This window comes from Labeo rohita, chromosome 10 (genome assembly GCF_022985175.1).
Source record: "Labeo rohita strain BAU-BD-2019 chromosome 10, IGBB_LRoh.1.0, whole genome shotgun sequence".
NCBI lineage: Eukaryota > Metazoa > Chordata > Actinopteri > Cypriniformes > Cyprinidae > Labeo > Labeo rohita.
In genome coordinates this window covers 29,914,559-29,937,293 of record NC_066878.1, presented here as the reverse complement: position 1 = coordinate 29,937,293, position 22,735 = coordinate 29,914,559, and the positions used below count along the sequence as shown (strand labels likewise).

At 33.2% G+C, this 22,735-nt stretch overlaps 1 protein-coding gene across 1 annotated transcript in view; it reads left to right on the top strand.

Moving 5' to 3' along the window:
* The window catches only part of LOC127171585 (calcium/calmodulin-dependent protein kinase type II subunit beta), a 91,276-nt gene extending 68,901 nt beyond the window's left edge, over positions 1-22,375 (top strand). Inside the window, 11 exon segments of the mRNA XM_051120325.1 lie at positions 661-729; positions 3,576-3,620; positions 7,129-7,177; positions 10,726-10,806; positions 11,156-11,275; positions 12,576-12,640; positions 12,642-12,717; positions 15,573-15,648; positions 16,138-16,232; positions 16,318-16,552; positions 18,339-22,375. Coding sequence (XP_050976282.1) covers positions 661-729; positions 3,576-3,620; positions 7,129-7,177; positions 10,726-10,806; positions 11,156-11,275; positions 12,576-12,640; positions 12,642-12,717; positions 15,573-15,648; positions 16,138-16,232; positions 16,318-16,550 — 909 coding nt within the window. The 3' untranslated portion in view covers positions 16,551-16,552; positions 18,339-22,375.
* Positions 22,376-22,735: the final 360 nt, after the last annotated feature.

Genomic DNA, 22,735 nt, shown 5'->3' with positions numbered 1-22,735 from the left:
TTCTTTCTATCTGTCTATCTATATCTATCGTTCTATCATTCCATCTATCTATCTGTCTGCCTGTCTGTCTGTCAATCTATCGATCATTCTGTTGTTCGGTCGTTCTGTCGTTCGGCCTATTGATCGATCTATCTATCTATATAGTTCTATCATTCTGTCTATCTATCTGTCTATCTGTCTATCTATCTATCACTTAATAATATTAATTCTTAAATTAATTAATAAATTATTTAAAAATAATACAATATTAAAACTGAAAACATCTGGAATTAAAACTGAAACCATCCACATTATGGTAATCAGATGTGCTAAATTGTCATAAAATAATTGTCAAAAAAGTAAATCATTTGAATGGTCCCAACAATAAGCTTAATTTTTCTAAAATTACATATTTTTCTTTTTCATTTTGTGGTGGAATGTGACGTTGACATGTAAATGTACTTCACCGGTTCATGAGGTTCACTCAAATTTTTTTGAACAAATGAAGCTTTTAAAACCAGCATTGAGCTCAAACATGAACTATTGTGTGTTCAGATGAAGCACAATCCTCTCTTACTGCTGAACACATTATCACTCCTGCTCTTTCTCTCTGTATTTCTCTCTTTTCTCGCCCTTAAACACCCACTGACACCCTTTAACACTGTTTTGTGTTCTGCACAGCCACAGTCAAACAGTGCGAAAAACAGCATAGTCACCAGTCCCAAAGGAAACGTCCCTTCTCCTGCTCTGGTATTTACCTCCTTGTTCCTCTCTGTTCTCTCTCGCTCCATCTTCTTGTCCGACTGGTCTGTCGTTTTGGCTTCCTTCTCCTGTCTCACACATGTCTGTCTGTGTCAGCGTCTGGCGCGTCTCAGGCCACCTGTCGTAGACGCTGTGTGTCTGTTAGCGACTTCAGTCCAAGCGCATCTTCATCTTTGTCATCGAAACAATGTTAATGTTATTATCGACGAATTACATAATCCAGATATGAAGAATTTTGACGGTTTAAGCGTCAGTTAGCTTCATGTTTTCACAAAGATGTGTGCTGAGTGTGTGCATGAGCGTTGTTTGGACAGCATTTGTGTGTTTTCATTGTTTGGATCAGTGGCAGACCAACCAAACTTAGATGTTGGCTCTTTGTGTCTAAACATTTATTTGACTCTCATTATGACCGCTATAATGTTTCATTATATATGTGTTTGTGTGTGTGTGTGTCTCTCTGGATTTTTGCTCCTGTATAACCTAATGCTGTAAAGTCTGATGTGTGGACATTGTTTAGTTTCATTATTTATATTATTTTAATAAATTAAGTGTGATGTAAATCAGTTAAGTATCATCTCATAAAATACAGATTTCTATTTGTTAGTTAAATTATTTATAAAATAACTATTCAAAGCTTCTTTTTTACATTTTTTTTGACAGATACAGTGACCCAAAAAGTATTTGGCCATGCAAATAACATTTAAAAATGTCTACATGTCATTGCATTAGATAACAAAATATAAAAAATATAAAAACATAATTTCAATTTTAACAGTTTCTTTTCATGTATTGCTTGAAAAGTGTGTTTGTGCTGATTTTATGGAAAAAAAATAATTTTATTTTACTATTTTTCATTTAATTTATAACATTTTTATTTTATTTTATTTTTTTCAGAGATTCACAAAATATTTGCTAGCTGATCTAAAATGTTTACTTGATAGCTGATACCTGGGACTTATTTAAATAAAAAAAAAATCACATGATATGCCGGTAAACAAATTATTATATTATATTATATTACATTATATTACATTATATTATCTTTTTCAACATGTGGTTTATTTTGATTGTTTTTATTTTTAGAATTTAATTTTAATTTAATGCAGGGATTCCCAAACTATTTGCCAGCCTATTTGACATCACATGATCACATGATTAATTTAGTTTAAAATTTAATAATTAAAAATAAAATCTTCACTTCACATGATTTTTTAAAATTCATAAAATTTTAATTTGATTTATTTTAATGAAATAATTTATAATAAACAAAAAACAAACTTTACATTAGATGATATGCAGGTAAATAAATATTATGTTTTAGAATTTAAATTAATTTAATTTCATGCAGGGATTCTGAAACAGTTTGCCAGCTGATCTGAAATATTTACTTGATAACTAGTTAATTTACTTGATAACTAGTTAATTTCAGTAATTAAAAAAAAAACTGCATGATATGCAGGTAAATAAATATATTATTATATTATATTATATTATATTATTATAATCTTTTTCAGCATGTGATGTGATGTGATGTGATTTAATTTAATTGAATTTAATTTATTGCAGGGATTTCCAAACTATTTGCCTGCTGATCTGAAATATTTACTTGGTATCTTCCCTGAGATTGAGTTAATATTTCAATAATTAAAAAAAAAATGTATATAACATGATATGTAGGTAACTAAATATTATATTTTAGAATTTAATTTAATTTTATTTTATTTTATTTTATGTAATTTAGTGTAATTTATTGCAGGGATTTCCAAAATGTTTACCAGCTGATCTGAAATATTTACTCTAATCTGAATTTAATTTAATTTAATTTTTAATTTAATTTAACTTCACTTCTCATGAGTTTTTTTAAAGTTAATTTAATTTTAATTTTATTTATTTTAATTCAGTACCTTAAAATAAACAAAACCAAACTTTGCATCAGATGACAGATAAATATTATATTTTAGAATTTAATTTAATTTAATTTAATTTAATTTAATTTAATGCAGGGATTCCCAAACTATTTGCCAGCTGGTCTGAAATATTTACTTGATAGCTGCCCATTATTTTTTATTTTATTTATATTTTGTTTATTTTATTTTTTTTTGAAAACTCAATGATATGTAGGTAAACCAACATTTTAAAATTATTTTAATTTAACATTTTTGTAATTTTAATTGATTAGCCTCTCACAAAGTTCCCTCATGAATCCCAGTTTGGGAAACCCTGATCTAATGCAGTGATATTCAGACATATTTTTGAGTGTGACTTGAGTGTCCAGTTACATTTTTAAACCATTTTAATTGCTTCATCTTTGGGTGTTTAACATTTTATAATGTTTAAAGAGCAAACCTTCTCTTAAAGCTTAAAAGCATATGTTAAAACACGATGTTGTAAAAAGTAAGAAATATTAAGGCAAGAATGTTAGTAAGTACTATTTTAATATTCCAATAGAAATAAAATTGAAAAACTTATTTTACCCTGAAACAATACCTTTGTGATTTTTATTACTTTTATTTTTAAATGAAAGCACTTAGTATTCTTCATAAAGCTGTACATTTGCAGTGTTTTTGCTGGGATTAGATGCGTTCACACCTCTGGACTGGGTTCAGATGTTGGGCTTTGACCTTCGGCTGTCCTCTGCCTTTAACCAGAGCGACTAATAACCTCCATCAACTTCCTCTCTCTCGCTCTAACTGAGACAGCTTTCTCTCCATCTCTCGTCTTTTTTTGCTAACACTTGTTTTATTCTTGCCATCTCTCACTTCCATCTCATTTTGCTCCTGTTTTTTTCTCTCTTTCTCTCGCTGTCTCTTCCTCTTCTCTTTCTTTCTCTTTAGGAGCCTCAGACCACTGTTATCCATAACCCGGTGGATGGGATCAAGGTACATCCTTCCGCACCTCCCTCCCCATCCTCTTCTCTTTCATCCTCCACCTTCCTCTCCTCCTCCTCTCTCTGCTTCTGTCGTCTGCTGCCAGTCTCTTTATTTTGTGGTGCGAGCGAGGGTGTTGTTTTGGGTTTGTGAGTGATCATGTAGTCGCATTAGGATGGGAAAGTGTTTGAGTAAGAGTGTGGTGTTCAGTACGGTGTTCAGTGTTAATTGTTTCAGGTAAAACCATTGTGGCCATTTGACCCTTGTTAGTTAATACACATGGTTTTAAGCAGAAATTAGTAAAAAAGTCAACACTGGAGCATTTTACTTCAGTAATATGACATATTTGCAAATTTAAAAAAAAAAGTACACTGCTGTTCAAAAGTTTGGGGTCAGTAAGATTTTTAAAATATTTTTGAAGTCTTTTATGATTGCCAGACAGCATCTATTTGTTCAAAAAATACAGTAAAAATAGTGAAATTATAAAACTGTATTACTATTTAAAATAACAGATTGCTAGGTTTATACGTTTTAAAATGTAATTTATTTCTTTGATAAAAAGCTGAATTTTCAGTATCATTACTCCAGTCTTCAGTGTCACATGATCCTTCAGAAATCATTATAATATGCTGATTTGAAACCGTGACACTTTTTTTGAATTCTTTGATGAGAAAAAAAAAGTTTTCCTGACCTCATAGTTTTTGAACAGTAGTGTAAACCGGGACTTTTTATATACAGGTTTTTGTGGAATAAAAATGGACACGTCTAAGCTCCACCCCCTAAGTTAATTATGCATAAATTGTGCTCATAAAGTGGTAAAATTGATTGGATGTTGTTTTAATGTGGGATGAAATGACCTTTGACATTGCAAAATACTTTATCTGCCGCTTTTTAAAAGGAATTGTTAAATTATGCCATAACATGGTAAAAAAAAATACTATATTTTTGATAATTTTCAGAAAATTGATTTCACAACTAAACACACAGCTTTTCTGAGAAAAAAAAAAAGATTAAAAAAATGTATACCTTGAATGCAAAGTAAGTTGCTTTTGAAAACTGATCTGCCAAATGCATAAATGTAAATTTGAAAATGAAACATGGAAACAGTTGCTAAGGTAGGATTGGTCAAAAGGGTGGAACTCAGAAACAAATCAGTTGATTGGATCGTGAAAAAGGAAAAGATGTTTCAGAAATAGATAAAGTTATTCAATTTTGAAAGATTTTATTTAATTACTTGTTTAAGGGTGTAATTAGAAGTCATCATTAATTTAAAAATATTATTTTGCTATTCCCATTGTTAAAATTATAATATTAAAGTAAAGGTTATTATGGCTAACTAAAACTGTAACAACTGTAACTGAAATTAAAATAAAAAATTGCTACTTGAAATAAAATAAACATAAACTGAAATATGATAACAAAATATATAAAAAAAAATTTTTTATAAGCTATTATTTGACACTTATTGTTTTATTCGAGTTTAACTTGATGTAAAAAATAACAAAAAATAACAAAAACTGAAATCAAAATACATATACATGTATGTAAAAAAAACTAATAAAAATAACAAAATACTCAAATTACTCAAACTTTAACTGAAATTAAAATGAAAACGGAAAATGTAATAATAAAAACTGATTCAAAACATTTATAAAAACTACATTACATCTTTTTCAGCATCTTTTTTTTATTAATTTAATTTAATTAATTTAATTAAATTAATATATATATATATATATATATATTATATTATATTATATTATATTATTATTTATATTATATTATTATTTAATGCATGGATTCCCAGACTGCCAGCTGATCTGAAATATTTGCTTGATATCTACCCTGAGATTTAAAATTTATATTAAAAATTAATATTTCAATAATAAAAAAAAATAAATAAGTAAAAACAGATCACAGGATATGCAGGTAAACATATCTTACATTTAAATTATATTAAATTATATTATATGTTGTTATGTTATATTAAAAAGTGTGCTTGTGCTGATTTACTTTAAAAAATATTTTATTTAGCTATTTTAAATTTAATTTATTTTAATGCAGTTTAATGCAATTTAATCCAGGGATTCCCAAATATTATTTTATTTTATTTTATTTTATTTAAGGATTCCCAAACTATTTGCCAGCTGCTGATTTGAAATATTTACTTGATATCTACCCTGAAATCTAAAGTTAACGTTTCAGGGAAAAAAAAAAAAAACTAAAAAGTCAATTAATAGTCTCATGATATGCAGGTAAACAAATATTATTATATTATATTGTATTATATTATATTATATTATATTATATTATATTATATTATATTATATTATATAATTTTTTTAGCCTGTGATTTATTTTGATTTATTTAAATAAAAGAAACATTAACTGAAATATTATTAACTTGATGTACTAAAATAACTAAAACTGAAATCAAAAATATATAGATGCATATAAAAAACTAATAAAATAACAAAAACATAAAATTATTCAAACTTTAACTGAAATTAAAATGAAAACGTAAAAATATAAAAATAAAAACTTTAATGTTATCTCAGTAATACTAAAATAACTCTGCTTTTAATCTGTACTGTGTATATTTCTTATGTGTATAAATACACACACACATGCATGGATATATTTAAGAAAAATGTTTATATTTTTAAATATATTTATAATTGTAATTATATGAATAAAAAAAATGATGTGTATTTATATATTCATAATAAATATACACAGTACACACACATATATTACATAAACAAATACATTTATTTTGGATGCGATTAATCGCGATTAATCATTTGACAGCGATTAAATACAAAAATTTCATACTGTTATTCATTTCTGTCTTATTAAATATGGCTGTTTAAATTCAGCCAATCAGATGTTCTCATTTTCACCAAAGAAGTTTTCTATCCTGCCTCCATAATGTTCCTCTTCCACTCTGGTCGCCCGTCCCCATATGCACAGCCACAGCTGGCTGAAGTCATAACAGCTCAGACCCTCAAGGTGCCTGCGGTGGGCCGATACCTCGCCCACGGGAACCCACACAGAGAAATATGAGCAGACGGGGGCTCACTCATTTGCATTTATAATATGTCAGAAGCTAAATGCAAGCTATTAAATGCATTTGTGTGTGTGTGGGTGTTTACATGCATATGCAGAGGGGAGGGTGCAAGCGGCTGCAGCTGCATCCTCAATGCTGCCATCTGGGACAGAGATGTGGAGATCCACAACACGGGAGCTGGGTTTCATTGAATGCCTGTGTTACAGCCTCACCAGGTGGCTGAGCCTGAGATTAAACCTTCTTGTACGGTCAGGATGGATCTAGAGCCCACTACTGTTGGCAATATGTATGACTGCATTTGTGGCGATGATTATGCCATTCGTCTCAGTGGTAGTACTGGTCGTGCTTTATTGGAGTTGGTCGCTGTATGTTGAGTAAATGTTTTTGCTGGTGTGTGTGTGTGAATGAAGGTGTGAGGTCAGATATTGATTTCTTTTGTCTGTCCTGCAGGAATCTTCAGACAGCAGCAACACCACCATTGAGGATGAAGACGTCAAAGGTGAGTGGCATCTGTTTTTGTTGCATTTTTATTAATTTTTTTTTTTTAAATATTTATAGTAGACTTTCCATTTCTGAGTCTTCACCAAGTCCTATAAAGACACTTTTCACAATCCGGGCCAGTTTCTGATGGATACAACCAAGTGCTTTTTTTTTTTTTTTTAATCCTCCTGTTTCAGAAAAACAGAATCGTTTAAAAGTTTGAGGTCAGGAAGATTTTTTTAAAGGGGTCATCGGATGCCCATTTTCCACAAGTGGATATGATTCTTTAGGGTCTTAATGAAAAGTCTATGATATACTTTAGTTAAAAATTCTCAATGGTTGTGTAAAACAACACCCTTTTTACCTTGCCAAAATCAGCTCTGCAAAAATCATCTCATTCTGAAGGATTGTTCCTTTACATGCAAATGAGCTCTGCTCGCTCCGCCCCTCTCTACTCTCTGTGGAGTGACGAGCCTATTTACTTTAGCCGTGTTTAGCCACTAAACTTGCTAACTAGCACGTTATTAGGAAAGGCAGTCGCCTTCATAAAAAAAACCCTTATACTCACTTCTGCTGTAAGTGAAGCTGGATCACAAATGACTTGCGCGAACATAGACGCATTTATGTAGATCGGGAGGCGCATTCCCTTCACAAACAAATGTAATCCACTGCATCTTCAGCGGCTCAGATGTCGCGAGTAAATGACGACCACTATGTTCATTATTACATCCAGCAACACAACACCTCAATCGCTCAATCGGAGATATTCTTGTCTAACTTACAATGGAGGTCGGACTGTTACAGCTGATCTGAGGTAAGACGCTCATGTCAATCAACTATTTTGGGAGCGGCCTCTGTGGGTGTTACACCACACCGACAGGCATCTGAGCATGACTCGATTTGAAAAAGGGGATATTATTTTTACATATTAATTAAAAACCACTGCATGGATTTTTTTCATTATATGGTAGATTTGTACATACACTGCCAACACACATTAATGTTCAAACAACATGAAAAAGTGAACTTAGTATCCGATGACCCCTTTAAAGGAAACTGGTACATTTATTTAGCAGGGATGCATTAAATTGATTAAAAGTGACTGAAAAAATGCTGTTCTTTCTATTCACCAAAGAATCTGTTAAGAAAATGTTTCCACAAAAATATGAAGCAGCACAACTCTTTTCACCATTAGTAATAAAGGTTTTTGAACAGCAAATCAGCATATTAGAATGATTTCTGAAGGATCAGCGGTCACTGGAGACTGGAGTAATGATGCTGAAAATTCAGCTTTACATCACAGAAATAAATTGCATTTTAAAATAAATTCAAATCGAAATTATCAATTGTAAAGATTTTACAATATACCTTTTTATTCATGTATTTTTGTTTACCTTGGTGGCTAAAAGTACAGTCATGCATTGCTGCCCCACACATTATTTTTTCCACTCAGTTACGTCGCAGTAATGAGATGTTATGTCCTTAAAATTACATATTTTCTTGTAATAATGAGATATGTCATTAAAACGACATTTTTCTCCTTAAAATGATATAACATCTCATTATTACAAGAAAACGTTTCTTGTTAAAACAAAGTTTTCTCGTTATAACGATGTCAATAAAACATATTTTTCTCGTTAAAATGACAACATCTAATTACAAGAAAATTACATTAAAACAACATTGTTTTCTCATTAAAACAAATTTTTCTTGTAATAACTTGTCATTAAAATGACCATTTTTTCATGTTAAAACGACATAACATGAGAAAAAGATGACATTTTAACATTTTCTTATAATGACATACCTTATTTTAATGAGAGAAAGATGTAGTTTTAATGACAAATGCATATTATTGCAAGATGATTATAAGCAAATTTTGTTTTTTCATTAAAACATTTTCTCGTTAAAACAAGATATGTCAGTAAAACATCTTTTCCTTGCCAAAACGATGTATCGTCATTCTCATTAAAACATTTTCTCGTAATAGCGATGAAATTTGTTCAAACGAAACGACAAATTATTTCAAGAAAATGTAACTAAATTGACATCTTTTTCTCATAAATTTTTTTTCTCGTAATATCGAGATGCCGATAAATTACATCTTTTTCTCATTCAAATCACATAACATCTCGTTATTACAAAACAGTCGTTAAAATTATGAAATCTTTTTCTCATTAAAACAACATGTCTAGTTATTACAACAAAATATTAACGACATGATTTCTTGAAATAACTAGATGTTATTAAAACTCTAATAACGAGAACTAAACAGTCTTATTTTTTGTATTTGTTCATGGGTAAAAAAATGTTTGCTTTAATATTTGTTTTACATTTGTGGACAGCCTTGAAATGCCACTTTCATCTGATTATAAGAATTAACCGGTTTTTACAAGAAAATGTGTCGTTTTAACAACATATGAAGAGTTCAGATGCAAAAGCCTCTAAATCCATCTGACGTATTTCTTTAAAATTAGCATTTCTTTCTGGCTACTTTGTATAGGTTTCTATGTAAGGAATTTAGTGAGTTTAAAGTAAAAGTATTTGATAGACGTATACTATATATATGTGTCAGGAGCATTCACTCAGTATCATTATCTCATTTTTGACCGAGATGGCTTTTAGCTGGTTTTGCGTCTGAACTCTTCATATCTTGTTATTATGAAAAAAAGTTGTTTTAACAACTTATCTCCTTATTATGAGAAAAATATACCATTAAAATGACACATCTTGTTATTACAACATAATTTAGTGGAAAAAATAATATGTGTGTGGCAGCAGTGCGTCACCGTACATTTTGTACACCGACTTTTGTCTATATCGCGAAATGGAAGTTGCTGTTTCATCTTGTACCTAAAACCTCACTAATCTTGGTAAAATCACAGTATTGCACAGCCTCATGTGCCTTACTGCTTTCTGAAAAATAAAAACTATATTAATATAAACCCACTAATTAAAAATAAAATATTTTAGCATTTTAAATGATTTGTAATGTACTTATATAATTTAAATGTATTTGCACATAGAATTTTAAAGTGCGTTATTTGCTGCAGTCACAGGTTTGCACAAATTGCCTCGTCTTTGAACTTTGAGCTCTCAGTTTTCAAAGCTTGAACTGTTCATACACTAAAAATCTGAAGCATTTAAATGCACCGAAATGTAATTTGCCTCTGCTGTTGTTGTGACATTGTAGTGGCCTTTTGACTTCCTCTGAGTTTGTAAGAAGTGTTGGCTTAATTCTGCTCTTTGCCGTCCTGCTCTTCTGGGACGTGCATTTCAGGACACCTTCAGTGTATTTTTATCTGTTGGAACACTGGAAATGTGAGAGATGTGGGCTAAGGCTCTGCGAATGTGTATTTTATTCACACGAGTAAATGTAGGTTCACCTTGCACTTTTTTTTTGTTGTGTGAAAAAGTAACAGAAGTGGGCTGGACGATTTGTCACCCTTCCATGTAAACTTCTCAGCCTCAATAATAGGTTAAATACTGTGCCATGTTCCATCTTTGCATGCCCTCCTTTCTCAGTCTCGTATTTCCAATGTCTTCCCACCTTTTCCCGCTCAATAGGAAAAAGCCTAGATAGCAGTTCAGTTAAAGCCCCCTTTGAAGTCAGCCAATCACCTCCGGGCTCCGCCCCCGCCATCTTCTGTAAGTCTGGTCTCCACTCATTTGGTTTGACCTGGCCTGGCTGGTTTGCACGCCATCTACCTTCAGCAAACCCTTGAAAAGTAACCAGCTTCTTATGAGTTTTGCTCTTCTTAAGGTGATCTATATATTTTAAAAAAGCTAAAAAAGCTAACAGGCTAATCTAAAAACAACCCACTTTCTCTTGCTGATCAATTCCCTGCTGTTTTTGCGTGCGCTGCCCCCCTAAGACAGCGAGTGTAATAGCATGCACACACACCCCCCTTTGAGATGCATGTGTTTGGGTGCATCTGTCATCTTGCTCCCACCTATCATCGGTCATCATTACCCCCTCATCCTCATGTGTAAACAGCCACCAAGCTGACCGACATCCTGGGCTGCGCCCGTAGGGGCTCGGGACCCTCGGCCGTGCCTGATAGTGAAGCAGCTGCCCACTCCACACAATCCCCTCCACAGACTCCCCTCATGCAGAGTGAGTATAGCGCCCCCTGCAGACCTAAACACGGACGCTCATGCACCGGGTCCATGAAAATTTGTGGCTAGTGCATTGTTTAGTTTTATTGTTTTTGTCATTTAAAATAATTTGTTTTTAATAATGAATTTTTCCTTTCGGTAATTTAATAATTAATTATGTTACTATTATTGATCAATTTTAATTAAATTATTAATTTTAGTAATTAATAATAACTGTTCAGTTTAACAATTTAATATTCAAATGAAATAAACTTAAAGTAACTTAATTTAGTAATTATAAAATAATAATTTAAAATTAGTTTGTAATAATTGTTAATTTAATAATAATAATAATCTTTTAAATGTATTATAAACTATTACATTTAAATTGTATAATTATTTTATGCAATTTTTAATTTTACTTTTTTATATTTTTATCTTTCATTTTTAATTTTAATTATTAAAGTAATTTGTTAAAAATATATATATATATATATAGATAGATAGATAGATAGATAGATAGATATATTGATATATTGATATAATGATAATGATATATTTTAATTGACTTTAACTGATATAAAATAATTTAATTTTACATTTGTTTTAAATAAATTAACTTATCCTGAAATATGATTTTGTCATTAAAGTAATTATTTTGTAATGAATTATTATTTTTAAAGATTTAATGATTATTTTTGGTAATCTATTTTAATTTATTAAATTAAATTAAACTAATAAATAAAGTAATTTTGCTTAATTTAGCTTAGCAATAATAATATTTATTATTAATTTAATGTAATGCTAAGTTATTTAAAAAAGTAATTTCATAATAAAGTAATTAGCTGTCAGTGACAGTGCTTACTTTGCGATTTGTAAAGTGTATTATGCTGTTTAGCTTTTAAGTTTCTAGTAACAGGAGTTATTAACGTGGGATAATGTGAGTAGTATTCAGTTAGTCATACTGTATGATATTAATATGTCAGGCCCCACGAGCTGACAAACCCCATGCCTATTAACACTACGTTTTCTAGGCCACTGATGAATTTATAATGTGAATGTGTGTGATGTACAGTGTTACTCATTTCCTTAGGTGTTTAACAGCACATGCACTTTTAATGTTGGACCCTGTTCATGTACCGTCTGTTGGCCCAAGTTTTGATCGTTGACCCTTGTTACTGATGCATATCCTGTTCAGTCAGACACTACTGCCCCATGCATCTTGTTATTTGTCTGATGTTGCTGCCTTTTCATCTCTTCACATGTTGTCCATCTCTCACGGTGGGTTAATGCATTCCACTCTTTCCCAATCCGCTCAGCCCGGTTCACAGATTTGGTGAGCAGTGTGGGCCGCGCACCTGTCCCGCAACCTCAGACGGAGTCGCCTTCCTCTCGAACCTCTGCCCCCCCTCTCCCAAACCTCCTCTCCCCCGCCCCCGTCCCCCTCTGTGTCTGTACAGAGTGAGTATATAGTGTGTGTGCGCTTTTAAGCATAAGGTCAAGTCCACATTGCATTTTAAATGTTATTTTTTTATTTAGTACTGACTTGAATAAGATATACCACATAAAAGACATTTACATATAGTCCACAAGAGAAAATAATAGTTGAATTTATAAAAATGACCCCGTTCAAAAGTTTACATATGTTTGATTCTTAATACTGTGTTGCTACCTGAATGATCCACAGCTGTTTTTTTTTTTTTTTTTTTTTCAGTTGTGATAGTTGTTCATGAGTCCCTTGTTTGTCCTGAACAGTTAAACTGCCTGCTGTTCTTCAGAAAAATCCTTCAGGTCCCCAAAATTCTTTGGCTTTTCGGCATTTTTGTGTATTTGTAGCCTTTCCATCGATGACTTTATGATTTTGAGATCCATCTTTTCACTTTACACTGAGGACAACTCATGCAACTATTACAGAAGGTTCAAACGCTCACTGATGCTTTAGAAGGAAACACAGTGTATTTAAGCTGGGGGGGTGAAAACTTTTAATTTAAAGATCAGGGTAAATTTAACTTACTTTGTCTTCTTGGAAACATGTAAGTATCTTTTGTAGCTTCTGAAGGGCAGGACTAAATGAAAAAAATCATGATGTTTAGGCAAAATAAGAAAAATGTACACACCATCATTCCGTTCAAAAGTTTTCACCCCCCAGCTCTTAATGCATCATTTTTTCTTTTGAAGCATCAGTGAACGTTTGAACCTTCTGTGATAGTTGCGTATGAGTCCCTCAGTTGTCCTCAGTGTGAAAAGATCTCAAATTCATACAGTCATTGTTGGAAAAGTTTCAAATACAGAAAGATGCTGAAAAGCCAAAGAATTTGTGAGACCTGAAGAATTTTTCTGAAGAACAGCAGGCAGTTTAACTGTTCAGGACAAACAAGGGACTCATGAACAACTATCACTAAACAAAACACAGTTGTGGATTATTCAGGTAGCAACACAGTATTAAGAATCAAGCGTATGTAAACTTTTAAAAATGTGTATAAATTCAATTATTGTTTTCTCTTGTGTACTATATGTAAATGTCTTATGTTTTGCATTTTGCAGATTCTGCAAGGTGTATGTAAACTTATGACCTCAACTGTACATCAAACGATATTGCAGAACGAACTGGTGTGGCGTAATTGCGAACTAAATCAGGGCAAAACAAAATTTGTCTGTAGTTTGTTTCTTGCTCTGGCTGGTAAACAGTTTCTAACTACCATTGGTCAATGGCGATGACATAATACGTAGGTGTGGCTTTATTGATGTGGGAATCTTCTCTGGTTCATGTCTACATGTTCATCTAACCATTGTTCCAAGCAGTGTGTGTTGTCAGGATGTTCACTAACAGCTGCTCAGGTATTCCTTTTTTTTTTTTTTTAAATTAACTTCCTTTTAATGCAAAGTGAAGAATTTAACAGAACTTCTCCATGAGTATATCAGGGCCTTAACAGTCTGCAGCTGAATTCCCATCAACCCCATAACCAACATATGACATTCGGAAATAGCAGGAAGCGGTTTTCCCTGATAAATGCAGCATTTAAGCTTCTGACATGACATTTAAGGAGACTTGTTTGTGACAGAACTGTGATGCGCTTCCATACGTATCCGCTTGATAGAAGTGTGCCGTTTATCAAAGCTGAAGCCACAGTCACAGTCTTTAGATCAGGCCTGCAGTGTCCGATTGACAAGGAGAAACCAAAGGACATGTTGAGGCCACTAAGCTCCTCTAAAGTGGAGCAGGAAGCCGTGAAGGGAGGGAGAGAGAGAGGAGTAACCCGTATCTAAGGATCCAGGAATAGCTCAACTAGCTCCATGCGGTTAACGAGGAAAAGACAGACGACGACGACGAGGAGGAAAGTTGTGGAGATGTCGATTAGATGAAGACGGAGTGTTTTTGGGAGTCTGTGCATGTGTGAGCGTACAAACTTCATCAGGAGAGAGTTTAGTCAGAGGGTTAAGGAGGAATGGATGAAGGTCTAGATTGAAGATCATGACTGAGAAACTAGGTAAGTCCACAGCAGAGCTGGTGTGTGTTAAAACAGCCTCTCAGGTCTGGAGTCAGGAGGATGTGACCTTTCTGACCTCTGCCTGTATTTTGGAGCGTTAAGTCTTGGTTAAGGTTGCTTCCTGTCATGTACAGCAGAGAGGAACAGTTTGCTTTGTTCTGTCTGTAGTTTTAAAGAATCCATGAATGCACAATTTTCCTTCCTGTGCTCATGTGTTTCCTGTTGAGACAGGAAGTTGGGGCGGGACATGCACTGCTGCTAAAAAGTTTAAGGTGGTCAGTAAGACTTTAAAAGAATCCTCTTGTTCAGCTAGGATGCATTAGCTTGATCAAAAGTGACAGTGGATGCATTTATGATGTTGCAAAAGAGTTTTTTCTTTACTTTATATAAAAAAAAATCCTGAAAAAACTTTATCACAGTTTCTATAAAAATATTAAGCAGCAGAACTTTTCAACATTGATTTCTGAAGGATCATGTTACACTGAAGACTGGAGTGATAATGCTGAAAATTCAGCATTATTCATATTTTAAATTGTAATAATATTTCACAATATTATTGTTTTTACTGTATTTTTGAAAAAACCTTTTGGACCATTTTACGCCAATAAAAGAGACAAAAGTCACATTTTGATTTTATAAAACTTTTTTATTAATTTTATGAAATATTCCAATATTTGAAGGAAAACATATTTATATTTTTAGTTTTTTTGTTTTTTTTTTTTACAATAATCATAATTTTCAGTGAAAAATAGTAAAAGTAAGGTGGGACTAATTAGCTTGAAATGTATGTATGTGCATATTCACCTGTGTCTTTGTTTTCTCTTACAGCACGCAAACAGGAAATCATCAAGATTACAGAGCAGCTGATCGAAGCCATCAATAATGGGGACTTTGACGCCTATGCGTACGTTACCTTACGCTTTCTTGCAAACACAAACCACTTTGGCCTAAAAACATACTATATCATACAAATACAAGAATGCTATCCACCTCATCTTTGCTGTAAGAGTTTTGTAAATTTTATAGGTCTGATCCATTCCGGTCTCATCCGCGTCCAGCTATTTTTAGCTGTACAAAAGCTTGTTTTGCTGCTTGATATTGCAAATTTGTGTTTTACCGTATTATTTTACTGTGTTATCTTAATTATGAACACAGTGGTTTTACCGTTTACTGCATGGTGTTATTTTTCTCACCAGAATGCTCATCTATTAGCTTACTTCTGCATTGAAGAATAAGGTGGATAGTGGCCTTTAGTGTAAACAGTCTTCTTCAACTGTCAGCTTTACTCACATGGTGGAGCAAGAGTTTAGTTAGAGTAAGATGGAATTAGTTAAACTGTCGATCTTTGTAGCAGCTACCTGAATAATAATACACAATGGGATCATTTTTACAGGAAAATCTGTGACCCTGGACTGACCTCCTTTGAACCCGAGGCTTTGGGGAACCTGGTTGAGGGAATGGACTTCCACAGATTCTACTTTGAGAACTGTAAGTGTGTTCAAGCAGACAGACTACCATGCATAATATAAATCATAGGAAATGTCTGTAGCTCCATGCATGTGTGTCTCTGCAGTGCTTTCTAAGAACAGCAAGCCCATCCACACCACCATCCTGAACCCTCACGTGCACCTGATCGGAGAAGACGCCGCCTGCATCGCCTACATCCGCCTCACCCAGTTTGTGGATGGCCAGGGCCGGCCGCGCAGCAGCCAGTCGGAGGAGACCCGCGTGTGGCACCGCCGGGACTCCAAATGGCAGAATGTTCATTTCCACTGCTCCGGTGCGCCGGCGGCCCCTCTCCAGTGAAGGTGATGCTTTTGATTTGTACGCTTTTTCTTACTTTTGTTTTCACACTAGAGATTTTGGTGTGGATTCACAGTAGACTTTGATTGTTTTGGTAGGTGTCAAAATGAATTACTTGGTTAATAGTTATTAAATAAGTTAAATTACAAACAAATATGAAATATACACTGTATTCAAAAAGAGTATCATCAGTGCTGCAAAAAATTGATAAAAATGACAGTAAAGACATTTAATGTTACAGTTCAGCTTTGCCATGCAGAAATAAATTTCATTTTAAAATCTATTAAACTAGAAATCTTTTAATATTGAAAATTATTCTGTTAATATTGAAACTAAAACAAAAAGCATAATAACATTTTTGTAACCTGAAATAAAATGGCCGTTAACTGAAAGTATAAAACATAAAAAAAGTATTTTATTTCTTCAACATTTCTTGTTTTCATTTAGTTTACCTTGATGTACTAAAATAAGTTAAACTGGAATTTAAAAAAATAAAGTAAAAATATGTAGAATGTAAAAATAATTAAAACAAAAATAAAAAAACAACAAAGTTACTGTAATGAAAATGAAAACAGAAAATCTAAAATAGAATTTATTTAAAATATTAATAAGAACTATAATATCTCAGTTATACTAAAAAAAACATTGTGCATAAAAAACTTTTTAAAAGTAAGACTTTCAAAACATTAAAAAATGTTCAAACTTTTGAACAGTATTATAATATTATATAGAATATAAAAAAACCTTGTTTAAGCTAAATTATTAATTAAAACAAAAATTCAAAAAGTAATATTAATAATGTAATATTTATTATTATAATCAACATTAATCAAAACAGAAAATACATTTAAATAGTTACTTTAGTTCATTTTATTTATATTTTTAAAAGTACACTGCCGTTCAAAAATTGAGGTTTAGTAAGATTTTTTTAAGATGTTTCTTATGCTCATCAAGGCTGCATTTATTTAATCAATAATACAGAAAAATGTAATATTGTGAAATATTATTACTTATATTATTATTATTGTAATTTATTCCTGTGATCAAAGCTGAATTTTCTGAAACATTACTCCAGTATTCAGTGTCACATGATTCTTCAAAAATCATTCTAATGTGATTTATTATCAATGTTAGTAACAGTTGTGATGCCAAATATTTTTTGGAACCTATGATACTTTTTCAGGATTCTTTGATGAATAAAAAGTTAAAAAGAACAGCATTTATTTAAAATAGAAATCTTTTCTAACAATATACACTACCTGTACACTACCAGTCTGTAAATTTTTTATCTTTTTTTTTCCTTTTAAGAGAATTAATGTATTATGATGTTAAATCGCTAAAAAGTTATAGTAAAGACTTGTATTGTTAAAAAAAGATTAATATTTTGGATAATCAAAAGAATCATTTGAATCATTAAAGAATCCTGAAAAAAGTATCACAGGTTCCAAAAATAATATTTGCCACCACAACTGTTGCCAACATACATAATTAGCACATCAGAATGATTTCTGAAGAATCATTTAAAACATAAGACCAGTGTAATGGCTGATGAAAATTCAGCTTCGCGTCACAGGAATAAATTATATTTTAAAGTATATTAAAATAGAAACCATTATTTTACATCGTAATATTTTACATTGTTTATATTTTATATTGTATATTGCCTTGATGAACATAAGAGACTTCTTTAAGAAACAAGTTGGCAGTATATATTTTCTATATATTTTTAGAACTTTCCCTTCAGTGTGAGCTGATGTGTTTTTTTGTTTTTGTTTTTTTTTTGCTTTCCAGAGCGGCCCTGAAACAGATACATTAGATGCGAGTGCCCTTCACGGAGGTGAAGGACAGGGAGGACTGATAGGACGGCAGCAGGGGTCCAGCGTCGGAGCGCTCCGAACCCTCCAGCCTTCCAACGCTGGACACAGCCGTCCTCCCCTGCATGCAAACCAACAGCTATCTCTCTACCTGCTGGGCTGCTCTCAACACGGCGTTCACAACCAACCCTCACCTCCGACTCCACCCAGCACGCTACCGACCGACCGTCCGTCTTTATGCCAAGACTCACCACCGACGCCAGAGCAGCACCGCATATATTAATCGTCGAGAGCGATCATAGACTCCAGGTTCCCATCTAGAGTTATAATAACCCGCACGATTGCCTTCTTATCCACGGTCCTTTGCGCTCGTCTTCACTGGCCTTATGCCCCCTGTGCCCAGGTACTCCCAAATACAGTAGATCATGTTTTAATTAAAATCTTATTATTATTGTATTTATTGTTATCGTTACTACTATCGATTATATATGATTATTACTTCCGTCAGGTATTGCTGTTGTTCTTGAGATTGTACATTTGATGGTCAAATTACTGATGTTTTGTTTTAAGACACTTTTTTTTTCTCCTTTTTTTTTTTTTAAGCATGGATTTTTTTTTTTTGGTGTTCAAGTAATCTAAAGTCTATTTCGGCAGCGCTGTGTGTGTTTAACTTCACGCTCGCTGTTAAAAATAAAAAAGCAGCAGCGCACGTGTGGTTTTAAGATTCTAAACGCATAAAGCCACGAATATGGCGGCGAGCAGATTTTCAGTGTTTGTATTATCAGGTCACCAATCAGATCTCTTGGAGGCAGCTGACATCATCACATCATTGAGATTCGCCTCATATATGTATATCTGCAGGTTGCCAAGTTGAATTCCTTTAAAACAAGCCGTTTATCTCTAAATCAGAGTATAATCTCATGTATTGGCCCGTGGTGACCAGCAGCTGATGTGTCCTTCTTATTGACAATCAATGCTGATCTGGATTTAAGTTTTGGTGGTCTGTGAGACTGGGAATGTCTTTTTAAGCTTGTTTTCTTTTTCTCAAGGATCTAGTAGGATGTTTCGAGAGAGTACAGCATGTTATAACAGCCTTTATTGTAAAGCACCAGGAAGTTTACTGCAGTTCGCTGGCCAAGTATGTAAGATTCAAATAGCCATTTTGGATCCCACGGTGATCAGAAACCTGTGAGTTTTAACTTTGTCACAGGAACGTTGTGATTCACCTCGACTCAGGCACCTACAGTTATCATTCTTCGTTTTTCTTTTAGTTCTGTACACGCAGGAATTTTTTTATATATATAATTTATGTGGTGTAATTAAGGTGGTATCGTTCTAGTTTTTTGTGTGTGTGTGTGCGTGTACGTGTGTGATTTAACAATACAATGGCACTGATATCCTGAATGTGAAAGCATAGTCACTATATTAAAGTGTTGAAAGCCATAACGCAAAGAGCGAGAGTTTTCGGCGGATTTGTAAGGATGTTTTTGTTAGTGTCGTCTTTCTGTCTAGCAGAACTGGAAGACAGTCTTATGTGGATCGACTAGGGGGCTTCCTGACAACTGGTACTGTTTGTTTTTGACGTCCTGTCAAAAGATTTCTCTCCTACTGAATGTGGGCCGCTACCTGAAGTCACATGACCTTTGTTTGAGGCTACTCGTTGTGTTTTATGTTGCTTTTAAAGGAATAGTTAATCTAAAAAAAAAAAAAAAATTTGCTGAAAATCTACTCGCCCTCAGGCTGTTTAAGATGCAGATGAGTTTGTTTCTTCATCAGAACAGATTTGGAGAAATTTAGCATTACACTTGAAGATCCTCTGAAGTGAATGGGTGCCGTCAGAATGAGAGTCCAAACAGCTGATAAAAACATCACAATAATTCACAAGTAATCTATATGACTCCAGTCCATCAGTTAACAAAGCCATCAAGACGTCCTCTATCTGTAATATCGCTTTCTCCAGTGAAAATGTTTTCTCGTCTGAATCAGGAGAGAAATATGCACATTTATTAGATCAAGCACCGTTTACAAGCCAAAACAGTTCTAAACGAAAATGTTGGTGGATTATTATGGATTATTGATTCAGATTTTGGCCAGATACAACAGTTTGAACTTTTTAAATGATGGATATGTTTCTTACAAACACACAGGTTTTTGCTTCGCAAGATATTAACTGATGGACTGCATTGTTGTGGATTACTTGTGGATGTTTTTATCAGCTGTTTGGACTCTCATTCTGACGTAGGGTTGTCAAAAGCCGATTTTTAAACATCGCTGATTGGTCGTAGTGTTGACGTGCTCGACAGACATGACTGTGATTGGCTACAAAGCGCTTCACACTCTTCAGCCAATCACAGTCATGTCTGTGGAGCGCGTGAACACTATGGCCAATCAGCGATGTTTAAAAATTGGCTCAACAGCGCTCAAATGTGAGCGGGAAATGGACGTTTTTAAAATTTCTGTACTTAAAGTACAGAACCCGGTGCCTTTGACAACTCTATTCTGACGGCACCAATTTGCTGCAAAGGATCCATTGGTGAGCAATTGTTGAAATGCTACATTTCTCCAATCTGTTGACCTGAGGGAGAGACCGTTTTCAACAAAATGTCGTTTTTGGATGAACTGTTCCTTCACTGTAAAAAGTTTTCACCCGTTTCAACTTTAAAACTTAAGTTCAGCAGCAGCCTTAAATTTTAAGTTAAATCAACTTTAAACTACAAGTCATTTCAACTCACTACAATAAAATGAGTTAAAATGACTTGTGCTTTTAAGTTGATTTAACTTACGAGTTGACGTTACTTGTACTTTTAAGTTGATTTAACTTAAAATTTTAAGGCAGCTGCTAAGCTTAAGTTTTTAAGTTGAAACTGGTGAAAACTTTTCACAGTGTTGAATTTTACTCTGAAATGTGACTTATTTTTGTAGTTCTCTTTAATGAGTTTCAAACTCTTATGTAAATGGTGACAAATACAACATCTGCTGCAAACAGCAGTCCGCATGTCAGCAAACCGGTGTTGTTATTTCTTACTAATATGTGCGTTTAGTATCGCAGACGATAATTGAAAATAAAACCGCTCAACAGATAGATATCTTGTAAAGCTACCGCTGCATAGTGTTAACTTATAAGTGGAAACTATTTGCATGAACGTCAACTTCACAATAATACATTTTGGTGACTTTTGGTTTCATTCTGTTTCTTTTATACTGAATGCTGGTGATTCTATCTATTTTCCTGAGCTTTGTAAGTGCATATAACTATTTTTGTCTAAAAATGATGATGATCATGGTTAAACAACTATTCTGATTGTACGGCATGCTTTTGTAAAGGCGTTTGTTGTTGTTTGAGCAGTGTTGGTTGCACCCATAGAAAATGTGAAATACTGTTTATCAGCGTGGGTCACACTAGGTCACATTATGCATGTGTTTTTATTACGGAATGGATCGTGCTTTGGCTGCAAGTCTACAAAAGGGACCTCGAATTGTGTCTGTGTTGAGTGTCATTTAATCTGCGACCTTCATTGTGCTTCGCTCAAATGCTGTCTGATCCTTTAGGGGGCGCTCTTTACCACACTGTTTTAGTTGCATAAAATTATAAGATCTCCAAAGTTCACTCACTTTTCTGCTTGAAAACAGAATCACAATCTCAATGCACTAATGAAATCTAAATGTTTTTTTAGATGTAGATACACTGAATATCCACCAAATCTGTTATCAACAGAATTATTCTTTAAACACAATGGCCTGTAGGTTGAAACAGTTGAACGGTGATATAATCTAATCAGGCCACTAATGGGAAGCTGGTGTGTGTCTGAGTGTGTTACACACATTTGAAAGAGTGAATCAGTGTTGTGTTTCTCTAGTGGTGACGCATTGCTGCTCTTACAACATCAAGCCAATTGCTATTTGTAGTATTTACATTTTCTCCCGATGTCTTTTGTAATCTTTTGCTTCAGATCTAACAGCTTCACGTTTCTCTGAAGATCAGCCTTCCAACTTTGCCGAGGTTGTTTTTTTTTTCTTTTCTTTTCCTTTTTTTTTGTATATAATCGCAAATCCTGCAATGGGATGATGTGGATTTTATTCAGTTAGATTATTATATCTTTGTTTCTCCTTGATTCTTCTCATTAATATTCATATCTGTTCTTCCAATGTGCTCTCTTTTTCTCTCTATGTGTGCTATAGGAAATGTATTAAGATGTTATCAGTATTATCAATAAAAAGACTATGTCAAAACCCTTGTGGCATGTTTTTATATCTACAGTATACTAAACCAAACGCTGTTCTGCTGACATAGAGGTCTTGCTAAAAAACGTACGGCGCTTTATCTGAATGACCAGCTGCCTCTGAAAGCTGATAAGATATGGAAAAAAAACAGCA